This window comes from Bufo bufo, chromosome 3 (assembly GCF_905171765.1).
Source record: "Bufo bufo chromosome 3, aBufBuf1.1, whole genome shotgun sequence".
Classification (NCBI taxonomy): Eukaryota; Metazoa; Chordata; class Amphibia; order Anura; family Bufonidae; genus Bufo; species Bufo bufo.
In genome coordinates, this window is record NC_053391.1 from 566810951 (window position 1) to 566832346 (window position 21396).

At 43.7% G+C, this 21396-nt stretch overlaps 1 protein-coding gene across 2 annotated transcripts in view; it reads right to left on the reverse strand.

Moving 5' to 3' along the window:
* The window catches only part of STAT2 (signal transducer and activator of transcription 2), a 142855-nt gene that overhangs the window by 47222 nt on the left and 74237 nt on the right, over window positions 1-21396 (reverse strand). For both annotated transcript variants that reach the window (XM_040425607.1, XM_040425608.1), the window contains exons 12-17: window positions 21329-21349; window positions 21113-21200; window positions 6810-6866; window positions 6636-6719; window positions 5879-5977; window positions 4902-5037 (exon numbers count right to left, since the gene is read on the reverse strand). In XM_040425607.1, coding sequence (XP_040281541.1) covers window positions 4902-5037; window positions 5879-5977; window positions 6636-6719; window positions 6810-6866; window positions 21113-21200; window positions 21329-21349 — 485 coding nt within the window. The remainder of the gene's footprint in view (window positions 1-4901; window positions 5038-5878; window positions 5978-6635; window positions 6720-6809; window positions 6867-21112; window positions 21201-21328; window positions 21350-21396) is intronic.

Consider the following 21396-nt stretch of genomic DNA (forward strand, 5'->3'; position numbering starts at 1 on the left):
CCTTTCTTTTCCATGCCCCAAACTCAGACAGGGAGAGGAATTCCGGCAGCACGGGGTTGTCCCACAGTGGAGTATATTCCGTATTACCGATAACCCCCCTCAGGTGCTTGACCTTATTCCACACGGACTGCATCAAGTGTCCCAAATCACCCATCGGACCACTCTTCCCAGCCCCCCTAGTCTCAAGGATCAGCAGTAAGTCATTAGCGGACAAGCAATGTTTAAACAACTGACACGACATCTCACTCGACTCCAGTTCCATCCACCCCTTAAAATGTTGGCATTGTGCAGCCAGGAAGTACACCCAGGGGTTTGGCACTGCAAGGCCCCCTTCTGTTTTAGGATATTGTAACGTTTCAAGCTTAATTCTCGGTTGCCCCTTACGCCATATGAGCTCCCTGAAGATAGCATTGATTGGAACAAATTTGGACTTTGACAGCCAGACCGGGGAGTTATGTAGAATATAGAGTAGCTGGGGCATCAACACCATTTTAATGAGGTTAGCTCTTCCCGCCACCGACAGGTATAGTTTACACCATGCCTTAGTTTTATTACGAAATTTAATAACCAGCAGGTCAAAGTTAAGGCGCCCAAAGTCTCGGATTCTCGGGGATATATGGATACCCAAATACTTAAAGGTCGCTACACATGGAATACTTCTATCTCGCACTGTCTGTGATTGCACTTGCCCGTCGAGCAGCATAATCGCCGACTTACTCCAATTAATAGTCAGACCCGACAGGTCCCTGAAGCAATCAATGATTTTCATAGCCGCTTCCAAGGATGGACCAGTATCCCCCAGAAAAAGCAAAGTGTCATCTGCATACATCGCCACTTTATTATTAACTGTCCCATATTGAAACCCCTTAATGTCCATTGACTTACGAATCGCTGCAGCTAATGGCTCAATCGCAACTGTAAATAGCAGAGGCGACAACGGGCACCCCTGTCTAGTACCCCGGCCCAGACAGAACTTAGGGGACACCCCTCCATTCGCCCTGACACATGCTTTGGGGTTAGAGTATAACACCCGAACCCAGGATATATACTCATCTCCAAATCCCATATACGTCATAACTCTCCACAGGAATCGCCACTCAATGCTGTCAAAGGCCTTGGCCGCGTCTAAAGAAAGGATAGCCCTATCTCCAACATTGTCAGCTGGAAGTTGAATACTGGCAAATACTCTTCTAATATTGATTGACGTTGATTTCTGAGGCATGAAGCCTGTCTGGTCAGAGTGTATGATAGACAGAATCACTTTAGACAGACGCATGGCCAAGACCTTTGCAAGCAACTTAACATCAGTGGAGAGTAACGATATCGGTCTATATGAGTCAGGGAGAGAGTGATCCTTGTCCGGCTTAGGAATGACTACTATTACCGCCTCCTGCATAGACGGAGGTAGCACCCCCCTTTCCCTGGAATAATTGAGTACCTTCAGAAGTTCCGGGAGCAACACTTCCGCAAAGGACTTATATACTTCCGCCGGAAGCCCATCCAAACCTGGAGCCTTGTCATTAGCCATAGCAGCTAGTGCCGCCCTCAATTCTTCTAGCTCAATCGGCTCCTCTAACCGCATACTGTCTTCCCTGGAAAGCTTAGGAAGATTTAATGTGGCCAAAAAGGCGTCAATCTCTTCATCCGAGCATGTCACCTTGGAAGCATACAGAGAGGAATAAAAATTATTCAGTATATTCAAAATGCTATCAGTATCGCGCCTGAGGACGCCACCAGCATCCAACAGGCCAGATATACATTGTGACCCTTGTTGCGCTTTTGCGATAACCGAGAGCATATGGCCTACACTCTCCCCTTCAGTAAAAAATTGCTGCTTATAAAACAGTCGTTTCCTCTCTGCTACCTCCAAGAGGTGACACCTCAACTCCTCCTGCCTAGTCTTTAAGGTATTGCTTGTTATGATAGAAGGATTTAACACAAAAGCTTCCTCTGCTAGCTTCATGTTATCATGTTTCTGCCGATCAAGCTCTCTAGATTTAGATTTAATCCGACTGACTGTTTTAATAAAGGATCCTCTGAGGAAGGCCTTCATTGCTTCCCAGACGACTAACGGAGACGCAGTCCCTTCATTTATACAAAAATATTCCCTAAGAGATTGAAGCATATCGGACGGGTCCCCCATCAGTTTTAACCAAAAGGCATTTAGTCGCCAGTATCTAACACCCGGCCTGGCTGTCACAGAGATATCAAGGGCGATGCTAAATAAGGAGTGGTCAGATAGGGTCCTAGAGAGATATTCTGAATTCTGTACAAACGGGAACATATGAGCATTTACCAGACCCAGATCTATACGCGACAGGGAGCCATAGGTCGAGGAGCAACACGAGTATTTCCTGTCCAGGGGGTGGGTCTCTCTCCATACATCCATCAGACCTACTTCCCTCAGTATTCTTGCAAACGAGGTTTCACCCGTACATTCCAGTACATTATTGAAATCTCCCACTATCAACATTGGAAGTTCAGAAAATTCTGCCATAAACTCTATGAGCTTCCTTAAAGGCACCGAGGAAAATGGTGGGGGTATATAGATTGTCGCTAACACCATTCACATCCCTTGGACCACACAAAGCATTCCTATAAACCTTCCCTCATCATCCACACATATCCTGAGGCATTCAAATATGATATTCTTATGAACTAGGATACTAACCCCCCTGGAATGCGAGGAGAAGACGGAATGCGCCGAATACCCCAGCCACGGCTTTTGCATGACATGTATAGATTGTTTGGTCATATGCGTTTCTTGCAAGCATATTATTGCCGGCTGATATCTAGATAGGTACCGGAACAGACCGTATCTCTTTGTAGCATCCGCCATTCCCCTCACATTCCAGCTAAGTATTCTCGTGACAGGTCCCATAAGAGTGCATACATACATAAAAGTACATTTGATATTTACACCTCTTCACTTCCCAACAGCTGCGAGGAAAAATAATGTTAATCACCAGATTACAGACTCCCATCTCTTCTCTATTCCCCTCGACAAAATATACAAGGACTGTACGTTTCAGCATTTTAGAATTGCCATCAATAGCCCCTTTGACAGTATTAACCCCCGCTAAACCCTTCCCCCCTCCCTCCCCCCACCCAACCACCCCCCCCCCCCCCCCCCAGACAATAAACATATGTAGCATAATTATATTCAGTAATGAACTCGGGGCCAACATTGCGAACCTGGCCCAACAGCGCCTGAAGCAGCACAGCACCCAACAAGATACCATACGCAGCCACATTGAGAAGGTGGGGAGCAACCTCGGGCGTATGCTCTACCCACAAAATGTCTCCAGCAACCGGCTAAAGACAAAAGAAAATGTCCACAACGGTGGGTGAACAGTCCAGGGGACATCAAAGCTTCACTCAAGAGCAGGAATGTCCATCAGTCTCAGGTGTCTGTTGATGGAATCCTAAGGCGACGCTCATTTTGATCCAGCCACTTGACCGCAGAGTCAGAGTCTTCAAAGAACACAGCGGATCCAAACGCCACCACCCTGAGCCTGGCCGGGAACATCATGGAGTACTGTACTTGCAAATCTCTCAGCCTCCGTTTAATCTCCACAAAGCGAGCCCTCTTTTTCTGTACATCTGACGAATAGTCAGGGAACAGAGACACCTGAACCCCATTGATTTTTAAATCAGGATGAGACCTTGCGGCCCTCAGTATAGTGTCTCTGTCTCGATAATGCAGGATTTTAGCCAGTATTGGACGTGGCGGACGTCCTGGCGGCAAAGGCCTGGTGGGGACCCTATGTGCTCGTTCCACAGCATACAGAGCAGAGAGTCCTTTATCACTGAATTTTTCCGCAAGCCATTTCTCAATAAAATCCGTAGCCTCTGGGCCCTCAGACTTCTCAGGAATGCCCACCAGCCTAACATTATTGCGGCGAGAGCGGTTTTCGAGGTCGTCAGTTTTCGCATAGAGCGCCGCTATATCCTTTGACGCAGCCCTGCTCTCTCTCTGTAGGGTAACAGCCCCATCTTCCAGATCTGAGACCCTCCTCTCCACCTCTGAGGTGCGCTCAGCCACTTTATGCAGGTCATGCCGGATAATAGATATGTCCGCTTTTAGGCTTCCAATGTTGATGTTCATATTCTGGAGAGTGACGTTACAGCTGGCAATAGCTGCCATCACATCTTCCAAGGTGGGCTCAGGGGCATTAATCACTTGCAGACACTTTTCAGTGCTGCACAGGCTAGAACTCGCCCCCCCCTCATGCTGGACTGGGGAATGCTGGTCATCAATACAGGGGTCATCTTGCTCCCTTACTCCTTCCTCCACTTGTGCCAGGGTGCCCTCTTCTTCTCCCCATACATGGCTGGGGGACTGGTGCGATTTATGGGCGAAGCGCTCTAGCCGCACTGCCGCTCCCTGACTCACCGCCGCTCTCAGGTCGGGCCACTCTTCCTCCTCAGCGCCATCTTGGGATCTTGCCTCTCTGTCCTGCCGGCTCGGCGTTTTGCCTCTTTTCGCAGGCATATTGTTGTCTCTTGTACCGGACCGCTTCCTAACTGTGTCCCCCGCTCCTTCAGAAGTTTTAAGAGTATATCGCCACCGTTTGAGGTATTAAAGACAGGATAATTGCCGGAGCTAGTGCGGCGTGCGTCCTACTCCATGCGCCGCTAGGCTCCGCCCCCCTTTCCCTGTGTTTCTGGAAGACTATGTGACTATGCGCAGCCACCCTTAGATTTTTATCTCTGCTATGTAATATTACATTTCTGCTCCAGTTTCCAACAGTCAGACCCTCAGTGATGGAGCTGCCACAAGAAAGAAAGTACTATATATCATTCCAGATACTTGGAACACAAATGCACAGGGAATATGTCTGCGCCCTTGTCATTTAAAGAAAATAAAAAACTAAGAGAATGACTGAACAATGCTTTACCACATAGCTTCTTTCCTAGCATTTGCAGCTGGTTTGCATTCAGACCCCGTTTCGTGCAGAACGAGAATTGCCAACTAAGCACATCTGCTACCAGAATCCATGGAGCAGCTGGAGGATTGGAGAAAAAAGCCACATCCTAAAAATAAAAACATGCACTCAAATCAACAAAGTCCATTATTAGGGTCTGGTCAACTGCTTTTGAGGACTACAGTAAATGTCATGTTTCAGCAACTATAGAGTTCTTGCTTCAGGATGCAAAATGGAAACATTTAAAGGGGTTGACCACTATCTAGGTGCTGGGAGCAGCAGATACATGCACATAGTAATAGGCGTTATTAAACCATCGGCGCCAACGTCTGATGGTTTAACATGCCTAATTTTTGTTTACTTGCAGGTACGCTTACCTGCTTCATCCAGCTCCCAAAAGGGCTGCTCATGGAGGGTCATGTGACCAGTCTCATTCATCAGCAGATTCCATTCATTGACACTGGGACAGGGGATCTAGAACAGCTGCACTCCGTCCCCAGTGTAAGTGAACGGATGCTGCTGATGGACAGGTCACATGAAACTGCATTAAAAGCCAATTTGGGAGCGCAGTACCAGATCTTCAAATAAACATAGATTAGGCATATTAAACCATTGGACATCAGGACAGATGCTTTAATAATGCCTATTACTAGCTGCATGTATGTGTCGTTTCCACCATATGTGCAGCTAGTAACACATAGTGGTCAACCCCTTTAAGCTGCGACATCCATATACCTAGTAGGGCATATGGACAGAGTTTCTACTAGTTAGATACCCCCTATAAGTTCAATGCTTGCTAACAATTCTAAGCAAGCATCAAAGAGTTAATATGTAGTGTGCACACTGCAGGGTCCCCATTATAGAAAGCAATGGTTTGTGTGCACTGGAGAATAATTGCGGTATAACATTAGTGGTGTAAATATTGCTATATAAGCCACAGACATCCTTACCTTGGGGTCAGGGCTAATCAGGTTGAACCACAATACCGATGCCCATGCTCGTACAAACTGAGTGAGGTTGGAGATCACAACAAAAGGCAAAGTACTAGCCTAAAAGACACACCAAAGGCATTTATTTGAAAAGGTGCCTGAAGTAGGGCAGAAACGCTACAACAATATATTATAAAGAAAGAGATCAAGAATTTGAAATAGGTATGCTAGGGAGACAAACACTGACAATCACTATATAATGCCGAATTAGCTACAGATCTGATCCACATAATAGTACAGATGCAATGGGAACCAACCTAACCACTATATTCTTCAAACGCTCGTTAGCGATTATCGGAGGGTGTAAAAGTGCTGCTGATTACTTGATCAGTTTATAGTATTGTTTCTGCAGACATCTAAATCATCATTTGCCGGCAGCAGATCGTGATGTTTAAACAGTCTCTGCTACCGGCAAACAGTGTTGGGACGATTGATGGAATTAGTGATCGCTCATCCCCATACTGTGGAGGAGATCGCAGCATGTAATAGCAGCGGTCTCCTTCACTGATGAACAGGCGACTATCAGGAAGGGACGCTTCCTTCCCGACGATCGCTTGCTACATCAGGCCATGCTACCAATCACGGATAACAGTGTACAACTGAAGTCAGAAAGAGTAGGGATATAAATGTATAAAATAAAAGCTTTTCTCAATTTTTTCCCACAAAACCATATATTAATCTGCTCAGCTCCTTCTGCTCTATAACCTGCTTAATGTACCTCTATGTCCAACTTCACTCCCTCATAGTTGAACTGAGTCTTCAAGGTAATGATGTGAAGCTCTTCCATGACACTCAACAAGCCCTAAACAACAACAGAAAAACAAAGGGCAACAATGACATATACGATAAGATGGAAAGATTCATGTACCGCAACTATACATGTATTACTTACATCATTTGCACCTTTACTTCCTTTTCCTCCGCCACCAGCTTTTTGTTCTCTCAGTGTCTATAGAAAGACAGTTAAATTGTTGTAAAATTACTACTATTAGGCCTTATTCACAGCTTTCACGGTAAATATGGCAAATGTATATGAAGGTATCCACAAGACCTCTTATATAGACACCAATAATAAATGACTCACAGCGTGAGTACTCGTGCTAAGCCTACACGCCAAGTATAACACCAAAAGAGAAAGGCCTCTTATATACCCAGTAGAAGCCAAAAGAATATCCCTTTTAGCATGAGCAGGCCAATTTGCATTGGTACACAATTTATATATTTTTTTACAGTGGGGGCCATACACTGATCAGCCATAACATTACAAGCACCTGCCTAATACTGTGTACAAGCTGTAATGCACTGTGTCTTCTGAAGCCTTTTGATAAGAACTAGCAGTAACTTTTCCAGCAATTTGTGCTAAAGAGTTCTTCTGTGGTAGGGGTGTCAAACTCATTTTTGCCAAGGGCCACATCAGCCTTAAGGTTGTCTTCAAAGGGGCGTTGGTAATTCTGCGACTGTATAAATGTAACTATGCCAGTTAGGCGTATCGCCTGTTGAAGGCAACCATAAGGCTAATGTTAACATATTGTTAAATAACACAAAATATAATATAATTATATATGTACAGTCAGTATAAGTTATAAATCTTCTTGTATATATGATATGGAGGACCATAACCTGGGCATCTCCTGTACAATACAGAAGATACCCAGGTTATACCACCATAACGCTACAAGATGTATAACTTATTCCAGCGGTACATATATAACTATACGAGCAGAAGGACCCAGCTTTGCACGGGTATATTTAATCTATTTCATTTAATGTTTCTGTGTGTTGTTAAAAGATATCGACAGTATCCCCCATAACAGTGACCTCTACAGCACCCTGCCCCTTAACAGTGAACTCCACTGCCCCTCACTCCTTAACACTGACCCCTCCCCCCACAGTGCCCCGCCTCCTTACAATGGGACATCTACAGAAGCCCATCCCCTTAACTTTGAGCTTCACAGCAGCCCACCCCTTTAACAGTGAGTTTCACAGCACCTCACTCCCTTGACATTGACCTTCTCAGGGGCATGCCCCCTTAACAGTGACCTATACACCACCCCACCCCTTTAAAAGTGACCTCCACAGTGTCCATCCCTTTAACAGTGACCGTCACAGTGCCCGCCCCCTTAACAGTGACCTCCACAGTGCCCGCACCTTTAACAGTGAGCTCCACAGAGCCCTACCCCTTTAACAGTGACCTCCACAGGGCCCTACCCCTTTAACAGTGACCTCCACAGTGCCCGCCCCTTTAGCAGTAACCTCCACAGTGCCCATCCCTTTAACAGTGACCTGCACAGTGCCCGCCCCTTTATGTGACCTCCACAGGGCCCTGCCCCTTTAAGGCTAGGGCTACACGATGACATGCGTTGCGCAACATTTTGTCTCAACAATTTTTGTAATGATAGGCTATGGTGTCACACTGCGACATGTGACATGCTGCGACTGCGACACGACAGTCACAAAAAAATCCATCCAAGATGAATGCATGTAGCAGCGTAGTTGTGCCCTATGTGTCGTGCGGCTTGGGTTGGCTCGGTTGTTATGGAAACCTGGAGTAAAGCTGTGTGTGTGGAGACTAAGGGCCTGCGAGCGTCTATTGGCTGATAAGGGATATGTGACCGTGTGTATGGCAGTTGGCGAATGAAGAGAAAGACTTGCAGGCTTGTATTGGCTAATGCAGGTAATTTTTTGGGAATATCTCAGGAACGGTACGTTCTAGAGAGCAATGGATGTGTATATCAAGTTTCGTTGAAATCGATGGTTGTGTTTTTGAGTGATCGCAGAACATACATACACACTAGGGCTGCACGATATATCGAAAAAATAATCGAATCGCGATAATCGCCAAATGCGATATGGCGATTTGGCTGACCCGAAAATGCTGTGATTATATATGAAGGGGCCCCGCGCACATAACTGGCTTTGTGTGTAAAGTATTTTACTACTGTCTGAAACAAGCTCTCTCCTATTGATAAAATGGCCAGCCTCTGTACTCACTGTCACTATGAATGCACTGCAGCGAGCGGGCCCGGCGTGTGACTGACGTCACTTAGTCACGCTCCTGCTTCCTGAATTAAGTGGAAGGAGCGTAACTAAGTGATGGCCCGCTCGTTACCATGCATTCATAGTGAAAGTGAGTACAGAGGCTGGCCATTTTATCAATAGGAGAGAGATTGTTTCAGACAGTAGTAAAATACTTTACACACAAAGCCAGTTATGTGCACAGTTTAGGACACATGAGGGGACACATAAGGCCATGAGGGGGACCAGCATAAGATGCTATATAGTATAATTATATCGTGGCTCACCCGTGTCTGTTAGCGTGGTTAAGGTGCTCTGTTTTTTGGATGTCTCACCCGTTCATCCAATGTAACAAATGTACTTCAAATGCAAAAATAAAAATAAAAACAGGCACTCACCAGCTGGTATGTCTATAGTAGAATGTTTATATAAAATATCACATAAAATATAAAATACAAAATAAAATACAATGTATCATAATATGCACTGGGGTTGGCACATATATTATATCACATCCGCTCTGTTGCGCACAATACAAATATTATAGCGATATATTTCAGAAGAGTTGCTTCAATATAATGGATTGATAAAAAAGAAAGAAAGTGATACTGTGTATAATAAATAAGATCAAAAATCTGTGACAGAAATGTCCCGTATAAGGATTAATACCTGTGAATGAAGGGTTATTCAAAAGTGAAAAAAACTGCTGAATGAGCAGCTGTAAAGAACTTGCATGTGTCTTCTTAGGTGATAATTGTGTCCATATAGATTGATATAGCAACTAATGTAGCGCTAATATAGAGATGTGAAACATCTGGTTTCACCAGCATACAAAGTCCGCACTCAGGGTTCAGTATATATTAAAGTAGACGGGTTTTATGAATGGGGCGTCCCCCTATCCGTAAACCCTCTTACCTTGCCCTTTTAGAATGCCTGTGTGATTTATGCTGCCAATGGTCGCTGGGTCCTTTATGTCACAATGTGGGATCCGGTACTTTAAGTTCACTGCTTACTGCCCTGCCCTCCGGTCTCGGCGTTCCACGTGATGTCTTTGCGTGTCGCCTTCCAGGAAGTAATGTGCAGGGATCGCGTAGTCTCGCGATAAGTCTAACCAGTTTCGCTTTCGCTGGTATCCAGATCACCAACAATGTGCTTGTATTGACCAACGATGTATAGGTCTCTTTCCTCGGGTTAGGGTGGGTAATTTGTAGCTTGCAGGACCAACCAGACGCGTTTTGAGGGGTCTCCCTCTTCCTCAGTGGCTATATTGCAAGTGCTACTACCCTCTTCTTTATATGCTCCAGTGTTCACAAACCCCACCCTACACCCAGCATGAATGAATTATCCTCTAATTGGGCAATTTGCCTTATCCTCAGTGCATAGTGTTACATATATATCTCTATAGACAGTTTTACTTTTATTACAACTTATATTCTTAATAAAGTTAAAATAATGCATTAAAATGTTTAATTTAAGGCACAAAAAGTCAGTATTCCTTATTTTCAGACAACCTTTATTTTTATATGTTTTCTTATTGTTTTAAAATCTTCCTGTTATTTAAAATTTCAAATTCATATTATATAATGTTCCCATATACACTGTGTGCAGAATTATTAGGCAAATGAGTATTTTGACCACATCATCCTCTTTATGCATGTTGTCTTACTCCAAGCTGTATAGGCTCGAAAGCCTGCTACCAATTAAGCATATTAGGTGATGTGCATCTCTGTAATGAGAAGGGGTGTGGTCTAATGACATCAACACCCTATATTAGGTGTACATAATTATTAGGCAACTTCCTTTCCTTTGGCAAAATGGGTCAAAAGAAGGACTTGACAGGCTCAGAAAAGTCAAAAATAGTGAGATATCTTGCAGAGGGATGCAGCACTCTTAAAATTGCAAAGCTTCTGAAGCGTGATCATCGAACAATCAAGCGTTTCATTCAAAATAGTCAACAGGGTCGCAAGAAGCGTGTGGAAAAACCAAGGTGCAAAATAACTGCCCATGAACTGAGAAAAGTCAAGCGTGCAGCTGCCAAGATGCCACTTGCCACCAGTTTGGCCATATTTCAGAGCTGCAACATCACTGGAGTGCCCAAAAGCACAAGGTGTGCAATACTCAGAGACATGGCCAAGGTAAGAAAGGCTGAAAGACGATCACCACTGAACAAGACACACAAGCTGAAACGTCAAGACTGGGCCAAGAAATATCTCAAGACTGATTTTTCTAAGGTTTTATGGACTGATGAAATGAGAGTGAGTCTTGATGGGCCAGATGGATGGGCCCGTGGCTGGATTGGTAAAGGGCAGAGAGCTCCAGTCCGACTCAGACGCCAGCAAGGTGGAGGTGGAGTACTGGTTTGGGCTGGTATCATCAAAGATGAGCTTGTGGGGCCTTTTCGGGTTGAGGATGGAGTCAAGCTCAACTCCCAGTCCTACTGCCAGTTTCTGGAAGACACCTTCTTCAAGCAGTGGTACAGGAAGAAGTCTGCATCCTTCAAGAAAAACATGATTTTCATGCAGGACAATGCTCCATCACACGCGTCCAAGTACTCCACAGCGTGGCTGGCAAGAAAGGGTATAAAAGAAGAAAATCTAATGACATGGCCTCCTTGTTCACCTGATCTGAACCCCATTGAGAACCTGTGGTCCATCATCAAATGTGAGATTTACAAGGATGGAAAACAGTACACCTCTCTGAACAGTGTCTGGGAGGCTGTGGTAGCTGCTGCACGCAATGTTGATGGTGAACAGATCAAAACACTGACAGAATCCATGGATGGCAGGCTTTTGAGTGTCCTTGCAAAGAAAGGTGGCTATATTGGTCACTGATTTGTTTTTGTTTTGTTTTTGAATGTCAGAAATGTATATTTGTGAATGTTGAGATGTTATATTGGTTTCACTGGTAAAAATAAATAATTGAAATGGGTATATATTTGTTTTTTGTTAAGTTGCCTAATAATTATGCACAGTAATAGTCACCTGCACACACAGATATCCCCCTAAAATAGCTAAAACTAAAAACAAACTAAAAACTACTTCCAAAAATATTCAGCTTTGATATTAATGAGTTTTTTGGGTTCATTGAGAACATGGTTGTTGTTCAATAATAAAATTAATCCTCAAAAATACAACTTGCCTAATAATTCTGCACTCCCTGTATAGGGTTCCTCCAATCGTATCAAAAAAACAAAAAACGCATCAAACTCCAAAAAAACGCATATGCGTTTTTAATGCGTTTTTGGTGCGTTTTTTGTGGATTCCACTTTCTCATGTCTATTCCTGTTATCCCTCATCATTTGGGAACAAAATTCATCAATCTTGAAGGATATTGTTGAATAATTAAATTTTTGTTCTTATTGTTTTTATTTTTATTTTATTTTTATGTGATATTTGCCTCTTCTATCCATTAAGTTACTCGGTATTCTGGAGTATTAGGAGATATTGATAGTTGTTTATGTGGAGGGAGCCCAACTCCGAGGGGAGATCCCAGTGCCGCTGAACAGCAAACCTCAGGATCTCCCATCAGAGGAGGGCACCCCCCACCAACATCTACAGGAAACCGAACAACTCAAAGTCCGAGTTGAGTCCTCGTGGAAGGAGTGTTTCAAAATCAAAAATTCGTCTGGATTCCTGTCTTGACATCCTGGCAATATGGTCTCCTCCTCTCCAGTGCACATCCACTTTTTCAAAGGCTACGAAGACCATACCTTCAGGATTTTTATTATGATGTTCTTTGTAATGTAGTGAGAGAGAGTGCTTTTCATAGCCATTTTTTATATTTGTGATGTGTTCTGACAGTCTTTTTTTTTTAGTGTACGTTTTGTCCTCCCAATGTATTGTTTCTTGCACTGGCACTCTATCATATACAGAATGTTACTAGAGCTACAGGTCAGAAACTCCCTTATTTTCCATGTAAAGGAGTTTACCCGGGATTGAATTTCGGTGGTCTTTCTAGGAAACGATGTTAGTTTGCATATCCCACATTTCCCACATTTGTAGAACCCACTCAAATTCAACCAACCTTGCATAGATAATTTGTTCTTTTTGTCTATAACTGTTGGTGCCACCTTTAAAGATAAATTCTGAGCTCTTGTGTATGTTATTTGAGAACCATTACTAACCAAAGGGCCTATTAGTCTGTCATTCAACAGATGATGCCAGTGCTTTCTCACTATTCCTTCTATCTGTTTGTGTTGTTTGTTAAAGGGTAATATTATTCTCCTCAATTGATCTTGTTCTTCTTCTTTTCTAACATCTTTTAGATTTTTGATCTTATTTATTATACACAGTATCACTTTCTTTCTTTTTTATCAATCCATTATATTGAAGCAACTCTTCTGAAATATATCGCTATAATATTTGTATTGTGTGCAACAGAGCGGATGTGATATAATATATGTGCCAACCCCAGTGCATATTATGATACATTGTATTTTATTTTGTATTTTATATTTTATGTGATATTTTATGTGATATTTTATATAAACATTCTACTATAGACATACCAGCTGGTGAGTGCCTGTTTTTATTTTTATTTTTGCATAAGATGCTATATGTGTGTCTTATGCTGGCCCCCCTCATGACCCTATGTGTCATAGCACACATCCCCTATAACAGTGCCATCCACAGATCCACCCCATAACAGCGTCATCCACAGGTCCCCCATTACAGTGTCCTCCACAGATCCCCATAACAGTGTCCTCCACAGATCCCCCATAACAGCGTCCTCCACAGATCCCCCATAACAGCGTCCTCCACAGATCCCCCATAACAGCGTCATCCACAGATCCCCCACATAACAGCGTCATCCACAGATCCCCCACATAACAGCGTCATCCACAGATCCCCCACATAACAGCGTCATCCAGAGATCCCCCACATAACAGCGTCTTCCACAGATCCCCCACATAACAGCGTCATCCACAGATCCCCATAACAGTGCATCATCCACAGATCCCCCATAACAGTGCATCATCCACAGATCCCCCATAACAGTGCATCATCCACAGATCCCCCATAACAGTGCATCATCCACAGATCCCCCATAACAGTGCATCATCCACAGATCCCACATAACAGTGCATCATCCACAGATCCCCCATAACAGTGCATCATCCACAGATCCCCAATAACAGTGCCATCCACAGATCCCCCATAACTATGTCATACCCAGCCGCGTCAGCGGCTCATATGGGAAAATCCAAGCAAATAGACCTCTAGCACAATTCCCTTAAAATATCGCATCGCATATCGTTATCACAATTTGTAGGGCCCTAATCGCAATCGCACAAAATTCCAATATCGTGCAGCCCTAATACACACATATACACGTCCTTTTTATATATATATATATATATATATATATATATATATATACAGTCAGGTCCATAAATATTGGGACATCGACACAATTCTAATATTTTTGGCTCTATGCACCACCACAATAGATTTAAAATGAAACAAACAAGATGTGCTTTAACTGCAGACTGTCAGCTTTAATTTGAGGGTATTTACATTAAAATCAGGTGAACGGTGTATCAACAATTTGCATATGTGCCTCCCACTTGTTAAGGGACCAAAAGTAATGGGACAATTGGCTTCTCAGCTGTTCCATGGCCAGGTGTGCGTTATTCCCTCATTATCCCAATTACAATGAGCAGATAAAAGGCCCAGAGTTCATTTCAAGTGTGCTATTTGCATTTGGAATCTGTTGCTGTCATCTCTCGAGATGAGATCCAAAGAGCTGTCACTATCAGTGAAGCAAGCCATCATTAGGCTGAAAAAACTAAACAAACCCATCAGAGAGATAGCAAAAACATTAGGCGTGGCCAAAACAACTGTTTGGAACATTCTTAAAAAGAAGGAACGCACCGGTGAGCTTATCAACACCAAAAGACCCGGAAGACCACGGAAAACAACTGTGGTGGATGATCGAAGAATTCTCTCTCTGGTAAAGAAAACACTCTTCACAACAGATCAAGAACACTCTCCATGAGGTAGGTGTATGTGTGTCAAAGTCAACAATCAAGAGAAGACTTCACCATATTGAATACAGAGGGTTTACCACAAGATGTAAACCATTGGTGAGCCTCAAAAACATGAAGGCCAGATTAGAGTTTGCCAAACAACATCTAAAAAAGCTTTCACAGTTCTGGAACAACGTCCTATGGACAGATGAAACCAAGATCAACTTGTACCAGAGTGATGGGAAGAGAAGAGTATGGAGAAGGAAAGGAACTGCTCATGATCCTAAGCATACCACCTCATCAGTGAAGCATGGTGGTGGTAGTGTCATGGCGTGGGCATGTATGGCTGCCAATGGAACTGGTTCTCTTGTATTTATTGATGATGTGACTGCTGACAAAAGCAGCAGGATGAATTCTGAAGTATTTCGGGCAATATTATCTGCTCATATTCAGCCAAATGCTTCAGAACTCATTGGACGGCGCTTCACAGTGCAGATGGACAATGACCCAAAGCATACTGCAAAAGCAACCAAAGAGTTTTTTAAGGGAAAGAAGTGGAATGTTATGCCATGGACAAGTCAATCACCTGACCTGAATCTGATTGAGCATGCATTTCACTTGCTGAAGACAAAACTGAAGGGAAAATGCCCCAAGAACAAGCAGGAACTGAAGACAGTTGCAGTAGAGGCCTGGCAGAGCATCACCAGGGATGAAACCCAGCGTCTGGTGATGTCTATGTGTTCCAGACTTCAGACTGTAATTGACTGCAAAGGATTTGCAACCAAGTATTAAAAAGTGAAAGTTTGATTTATGATTATTATTCTGTCTCATTGCTTTTGGCCCCTTAACAAGTGGGAGGCACATATGCAAACTGTTGTAATTCCTACACCGTTCACCTGATTTGGATGTAAATACCCTCAAATTAAAGCTGACAGTCTGCAGTTAAAGCACGCACATCTTGTTAGTTTCATTTCAAATCCATTGTGGTGGTGTATAGAGCCAAAAATGTTAGAATTGTGTCGATGTCCCAATATTTATGGACCTGGCTACAGGTACAGGAGATGCCCAGAATATACCAGCATGGAACATATCAGAATATACAAGGTGAAGCAGCATACTAAGCAGTCACGCTCTAAGATGGTGCTGCGCTGCTAAGACCACTTCCGGATGGAAAAAGGAGGAGGAGGCAGCAGCGCAGCAATATGGCGTAGGCGGCGCCCGCTTTGAGCCCCACACAGAGCGTCCTGACGCAAGCGTCAGGACATTCTGAACGCTGTCGCACTGTGGCTGTGGGAGACAAGTATGGGCACTTCCATGCGGTGAGCGGCACTAACTACTCACATATATAACTGTCCTCACCTGCGCGCCACAAAAAACTAGGCTACGCGCCTTGTGTTTGACACATATGTTCTATGGGATGGGACTATAGGGGCTAGCTATTAGTCCCTAGGCACATCAATAAGGCCTTATGTGCCCACAACCCTGTCACAAACTATATTTCCTTGGACCACTTCTGGAAGGTACCTCCGGGTTTCTACTCAGAGTATAATGTAGCTGGATTCTACATTGCCCTTAATTTTTTAGGCCAAAAACCCAGGAGAGGCAAGTCTGATAGTATAGGTCATGTCTGTTGGAAGCCACCTTGTCATCGGTAGACGGGCCCAACACAACTTTGATTTAAAAGAGCTTCTAATTTCATATAGTAAGTATAGCAGTGATTTAATTTACATTTATTCATGTGTCCATATGTGTCTTTGCGCATGGCAGTGTGCTGCTTCTTGTAGCCCTTGTTTGATTTTACATTGCAGACATGGTAGAATGAACTCTTTTTTCACATTTTTGAAGATGCTGGTCTAGCTTTGTTTTTTGCATTGTGCATTTGGAGAGTGGCTTCCCCTATTTAGACCATGTTCTTGGTCCCAGTATGCCCAGGGCTTCTAATCAGAGTATAATATAGCGGATTCTAGATTAGCCTTAATTTTGTAGGCCAAAAGACCAGGAGAGACAAATCTGACAGTATAGGAGCAGTCTGTTGAAAGCCACTTTGTCACTGGTACGGTAGATGGGCTCAACACAATTTTGATTAAAAAAATGTGCACAAAATGCTTGTAATTTTCATATAGTAAGTATAGCAGTGATGCAATTTACATTTATTTATGTTTCCATTGTTTAAATGTGTCTTTGCACATGGAAGTCTGCTGCCACTTGTAGTCCTTGTGTACTAACCACTGCAAACCATGAATACCTCACAAGACCTAATATTTTTGGAGATGCTCTGACCCATTCGTCTAGCTATCACATTTTGGCCAAAGTTGCTCCGATCCTGTAGGTTACCAAAGTACAATACATAGTCATTTTTAACATATCATTGCGCATAAAAGAGTGCCAGTGTAAGATAGACTGACCTGTGCAGACATATCCACAGCAATAATAAAAGACAAATAAAATATACATATGCACTAAGCCAGCGTAAAAGAGATGGAAGGGGGGGGGGGGGGGGGGGGGGCAAGGAAAGGGAAGGGGGTGAGGGGTGAAAAGTGGGAGATATCCGGGGGCTTGTCAGATACTCCAAGTATCAATCCACCCTGTGGCCTGTCCACCTCTGTAACATGCGATATTCAACAACTATTATGGAGGTCCATGGGTCAAGACCTCAGGTAGAAAAAGCAGAAATGATCAATATGAGACAAACATTTTGGCATATAGTAGCTAAGGATCCCAAGCAAGTAGAAAAAGATCATGTCTATGCAGGGCCGTCTTTAATATTGATTGGACCCTGGGCAAAAATTTACTTGGGCCCCCTGGATCCCGCCTTCCCACACCTTAGCAGGCAATCACGCCCTCCACCACAACACACACACAAAAAATCCACACATCTGGTAGAGTACAGTGAATGACTGTAAATACTTCCAGTTCTGAAGACTCCAGCGGCTCAGGATCAGTGCTCTGGGCAGCTGGGCTCAGGCTGGAAGTGGGCAGGAAGGAGACCAGGGCTCGGCTCACCCTAGTGTTACAGTGCACCCCAGCACCCCACAGTATGCAGTATAGCACCCTATAGTATACAGCAACCCACAGTATGCAGTATAGCACCCTATAGTATACAGCACCACACAGTATGCAGTATAGCACCCCACAATATACAGTACCCCATAGTATATAGTAGAGCAGTATAGCAGTCCACAGTATACAGCACCTCACAGTATACAGTAGAGCAGTATAGCACCTCACTGTATACAGCACCCCAAACTATACACGATACAGCACCCCACACTATACAGCCCCCCACAATATACAGTACAGCAGTATAGCACTCCACACTATACAGCACCCACAGTATACAGTATACAGCCCCCCACAGTATACAGTACAGCAGTATAGCACTCCACAATATACAGCACCCACAGTATACAGCCCCCCACACTATACAGCCCCCCACACTATACAGCCCCCCACACTATACAGGACCCCACACTATACAGGACCCCCCCCACAGTATACAGCCCCCCACACAGTATACAGCCCCCCACACAGTATAAAGCCCCCCCCCCCCACACACAGTATACAGGCCCCCCACACTATACAGGCTCCCCACACTATACAGCCCCCCCCCAGTATACAGCCCCCCCACAGTATACAGGCCCCCCCACAGTATACAGGCCCCCCACAGTATACAGGCCCCCCACAGTATAGAGCACCCCACTATACAGTAGTTTACAGTATATTAGCATAACAGCCCCTGTCACCTTTTTCTGATGTAATCTTCACACAAAAAAAAGCTCCACAGTAAGGGAAACTTCTCCTGCAACACTCCTGATAGGACCTTGATGACCTCATAGCCATGTGACCAGTAATATTGCTAGGTTACTGGTCACATGGTGATGATGTCATCTAAGGTCCTAGATCACAGCTAAGGTCCTAGATCACAGCTAAGGTCCTAGATCACAGCTGACAGCCTGACACCTGCCCCTTTTGCCCCTTGGTAAAGACGGCCCTGTGTCTATGAGCTTGCCAGCTAGTTAGCTCCTCCATATGACACAGTTGATGCACTTTCTCCAACCACTGATGTTCAGTCAGTGGATAGGATTGCAACCCATGAAGAGGTATTAAGCATTTGGCCGTAGCTAGAAGGTGCGTTAACAAAGAGTGTTTAGATGGACATAAATGAGATGTGGGTTGAGCAAGCAGCACCAGTCCTACTGTAAGATTAATCTCAGGGCGCCTACAGCTCACATATGTGCTTGAACCTTCATCCAAAAGGAGCTGACTAGTGCACAATACCCCCAATATATGACTTGGCATGCCAAAATGGGAATGACATCTCCAACAGAGTCTGGTGGATGATAAACCAGGTCCAAACAAAAGATCTGATGTTTTATACCATCGTGACAGTAATTTATAGTGATTTTCCTGTATTTTTATACAAGGTGAGAAGCCATGAGAATGAGCTAAAATTAAGGTCTTGTCTGCTTTCGATACAGATATACCTAATTCCCTCTCCCAAGACAGTAAAAAGATGGAGATTCGGTGGGGCGGCTTTGCCAGACCTATTTTTGTATTTCCTTGCTGGTCAACTGCGGTATTTGGTGCCATAGGTGACCCGGGATGCACTTCCTAATTTCTGAATATTATTTGCAGGAGTACTTGCGGCTCTCCACTCTATGGCCTGTTCTTGAAGGCCTGGCATCTGTATCAGGTTCGCTTTTACAGATCCATAGACTCGCGCACCAGGTGTGGAGGGCTGCAAAGATGCAGCAATTCAATGATCTACCGGATGATATTCCGCTGTGGAATAATCCACTGCTTCCTCATCTGTTACATTGTGAGGGGGAAATTATGTGGAAAGGATACGGGATACATTATTTGAAAGATTTATATGAAAATGGTATTCTATTTTCCTTCTCTCAGTTACAGACCAAAGTGGGAATTTTGAGACCACATTTCTTTAGATATTTGCAGTTGAGACATGCCCTCCATGCCCAGATACGGGCTCTTAAAGGGCCGGTATCGGCATATTCACTCATTGGGGTTTTTAGAACTCAGGGGCTGAGGGGACTGATATCTGCCCTTTATACACACCTGCTCAATCTCAAAATCTCAGCTTCTCCCTTGGGTGCGGAGTGCAAATGGAGAGGGAACATACCTACTTTATCAGATGAAGAATTGAGCGAGGCCTTGGAGGCTCCGGTAGTTGTATCACCATCCCTCACTAATAGACTGATACAACTTTTTATATTACATGGATGTTACCTCACCCTGACTAGACTTTTTAAAATGGGTAGGAGGCCCCATACGGAATGTCACAGATGTGCGCAGTTAAACGCGGATTTTTGGCACCTAGTGTGGGACTGTAGTCACATTCGACCATACTGGAGGGCGGTAGTTGATGTCATATCCACCTTGATCCTGGATACTTTAGAGGTTTGCCCCAAAGCTTGTCTTCTGGGAATTCTCGAAGATGATTTGCTCTCAGATGGATGGCGGACAGGCCCCCCACGGTTGGCCAATGGAAGGTTCTTGTTAATAATATCATTCCCTTTGAGAGGATTATCTATTCCTGCAGGGGATGCCCTCAGAAATTCCAAAAGATATGGGGACCGTGGTGTGCTTCTCCACTGACTGTCACGACGGCCCACCTACACTCTATGTTTTAGCAACTCTGTATAGCTTACCACTCAGTATTCAGGAATATAGGAAGGTGTTCATTTAAAGGAGTCACAACACAATGTGAGACTGTTAACATGGATGTTTTATTGGCATACTGTGTTATTGATGTATCTTTGCTCTTACTTGTCATGATGCTGAAGAATTCTATTCTGTATTATGAGATGTGTAATTCACTGAATACTTTTCTGAATGATCTATTGCATATCTTGCTTGTTATTCTTCAATAAAGCGAGTTTAAAAAAAAAAAGATGGAGATTCAACAGAAGATGATAACAATAGTTGGGAATATATAGAGGAGAGTTTTTGTCATGTACTTTTGTGTGCAAGAGTCGATTGCTCAAACCAGGATAGCTGCCTGCAGGCTGAGTTTGAGCAGAAACATAGGGAGCATACAGCCTAATAGAAAATGTTGCTTCTAAAGGGTGTTACATCTTTATGTTTTCTGCAGAAAAAAACAGTGCACTCTAGTGTATAACATTCACTTAAGATTTTAAAAAACATTCAATAAAAATTGAAAGAAAGCATGCTATTGTTATGCAAATACATACCAAATGTTTATACTCTACTGCCAACTCCTCCTCTTTCGTATATTCCAATGCCTTGTCTTGTGTACCAAGCAAATTAAATCTGCGATATCTAACAAAAAAAAAGAAGAAAATAATTTGCTATGCATGTATGAAAATCCTAGATAACCTGGTGATAAGAATGCATGTAATGATATACTCGGGTGCTTCAGCACCTAATTAAATTAAAAATGGTCTTACCCCTTGATGTCTGGAGGATACCTGTTAAAGACATGTAACTGGCATTAAATACACATAATGGACACATA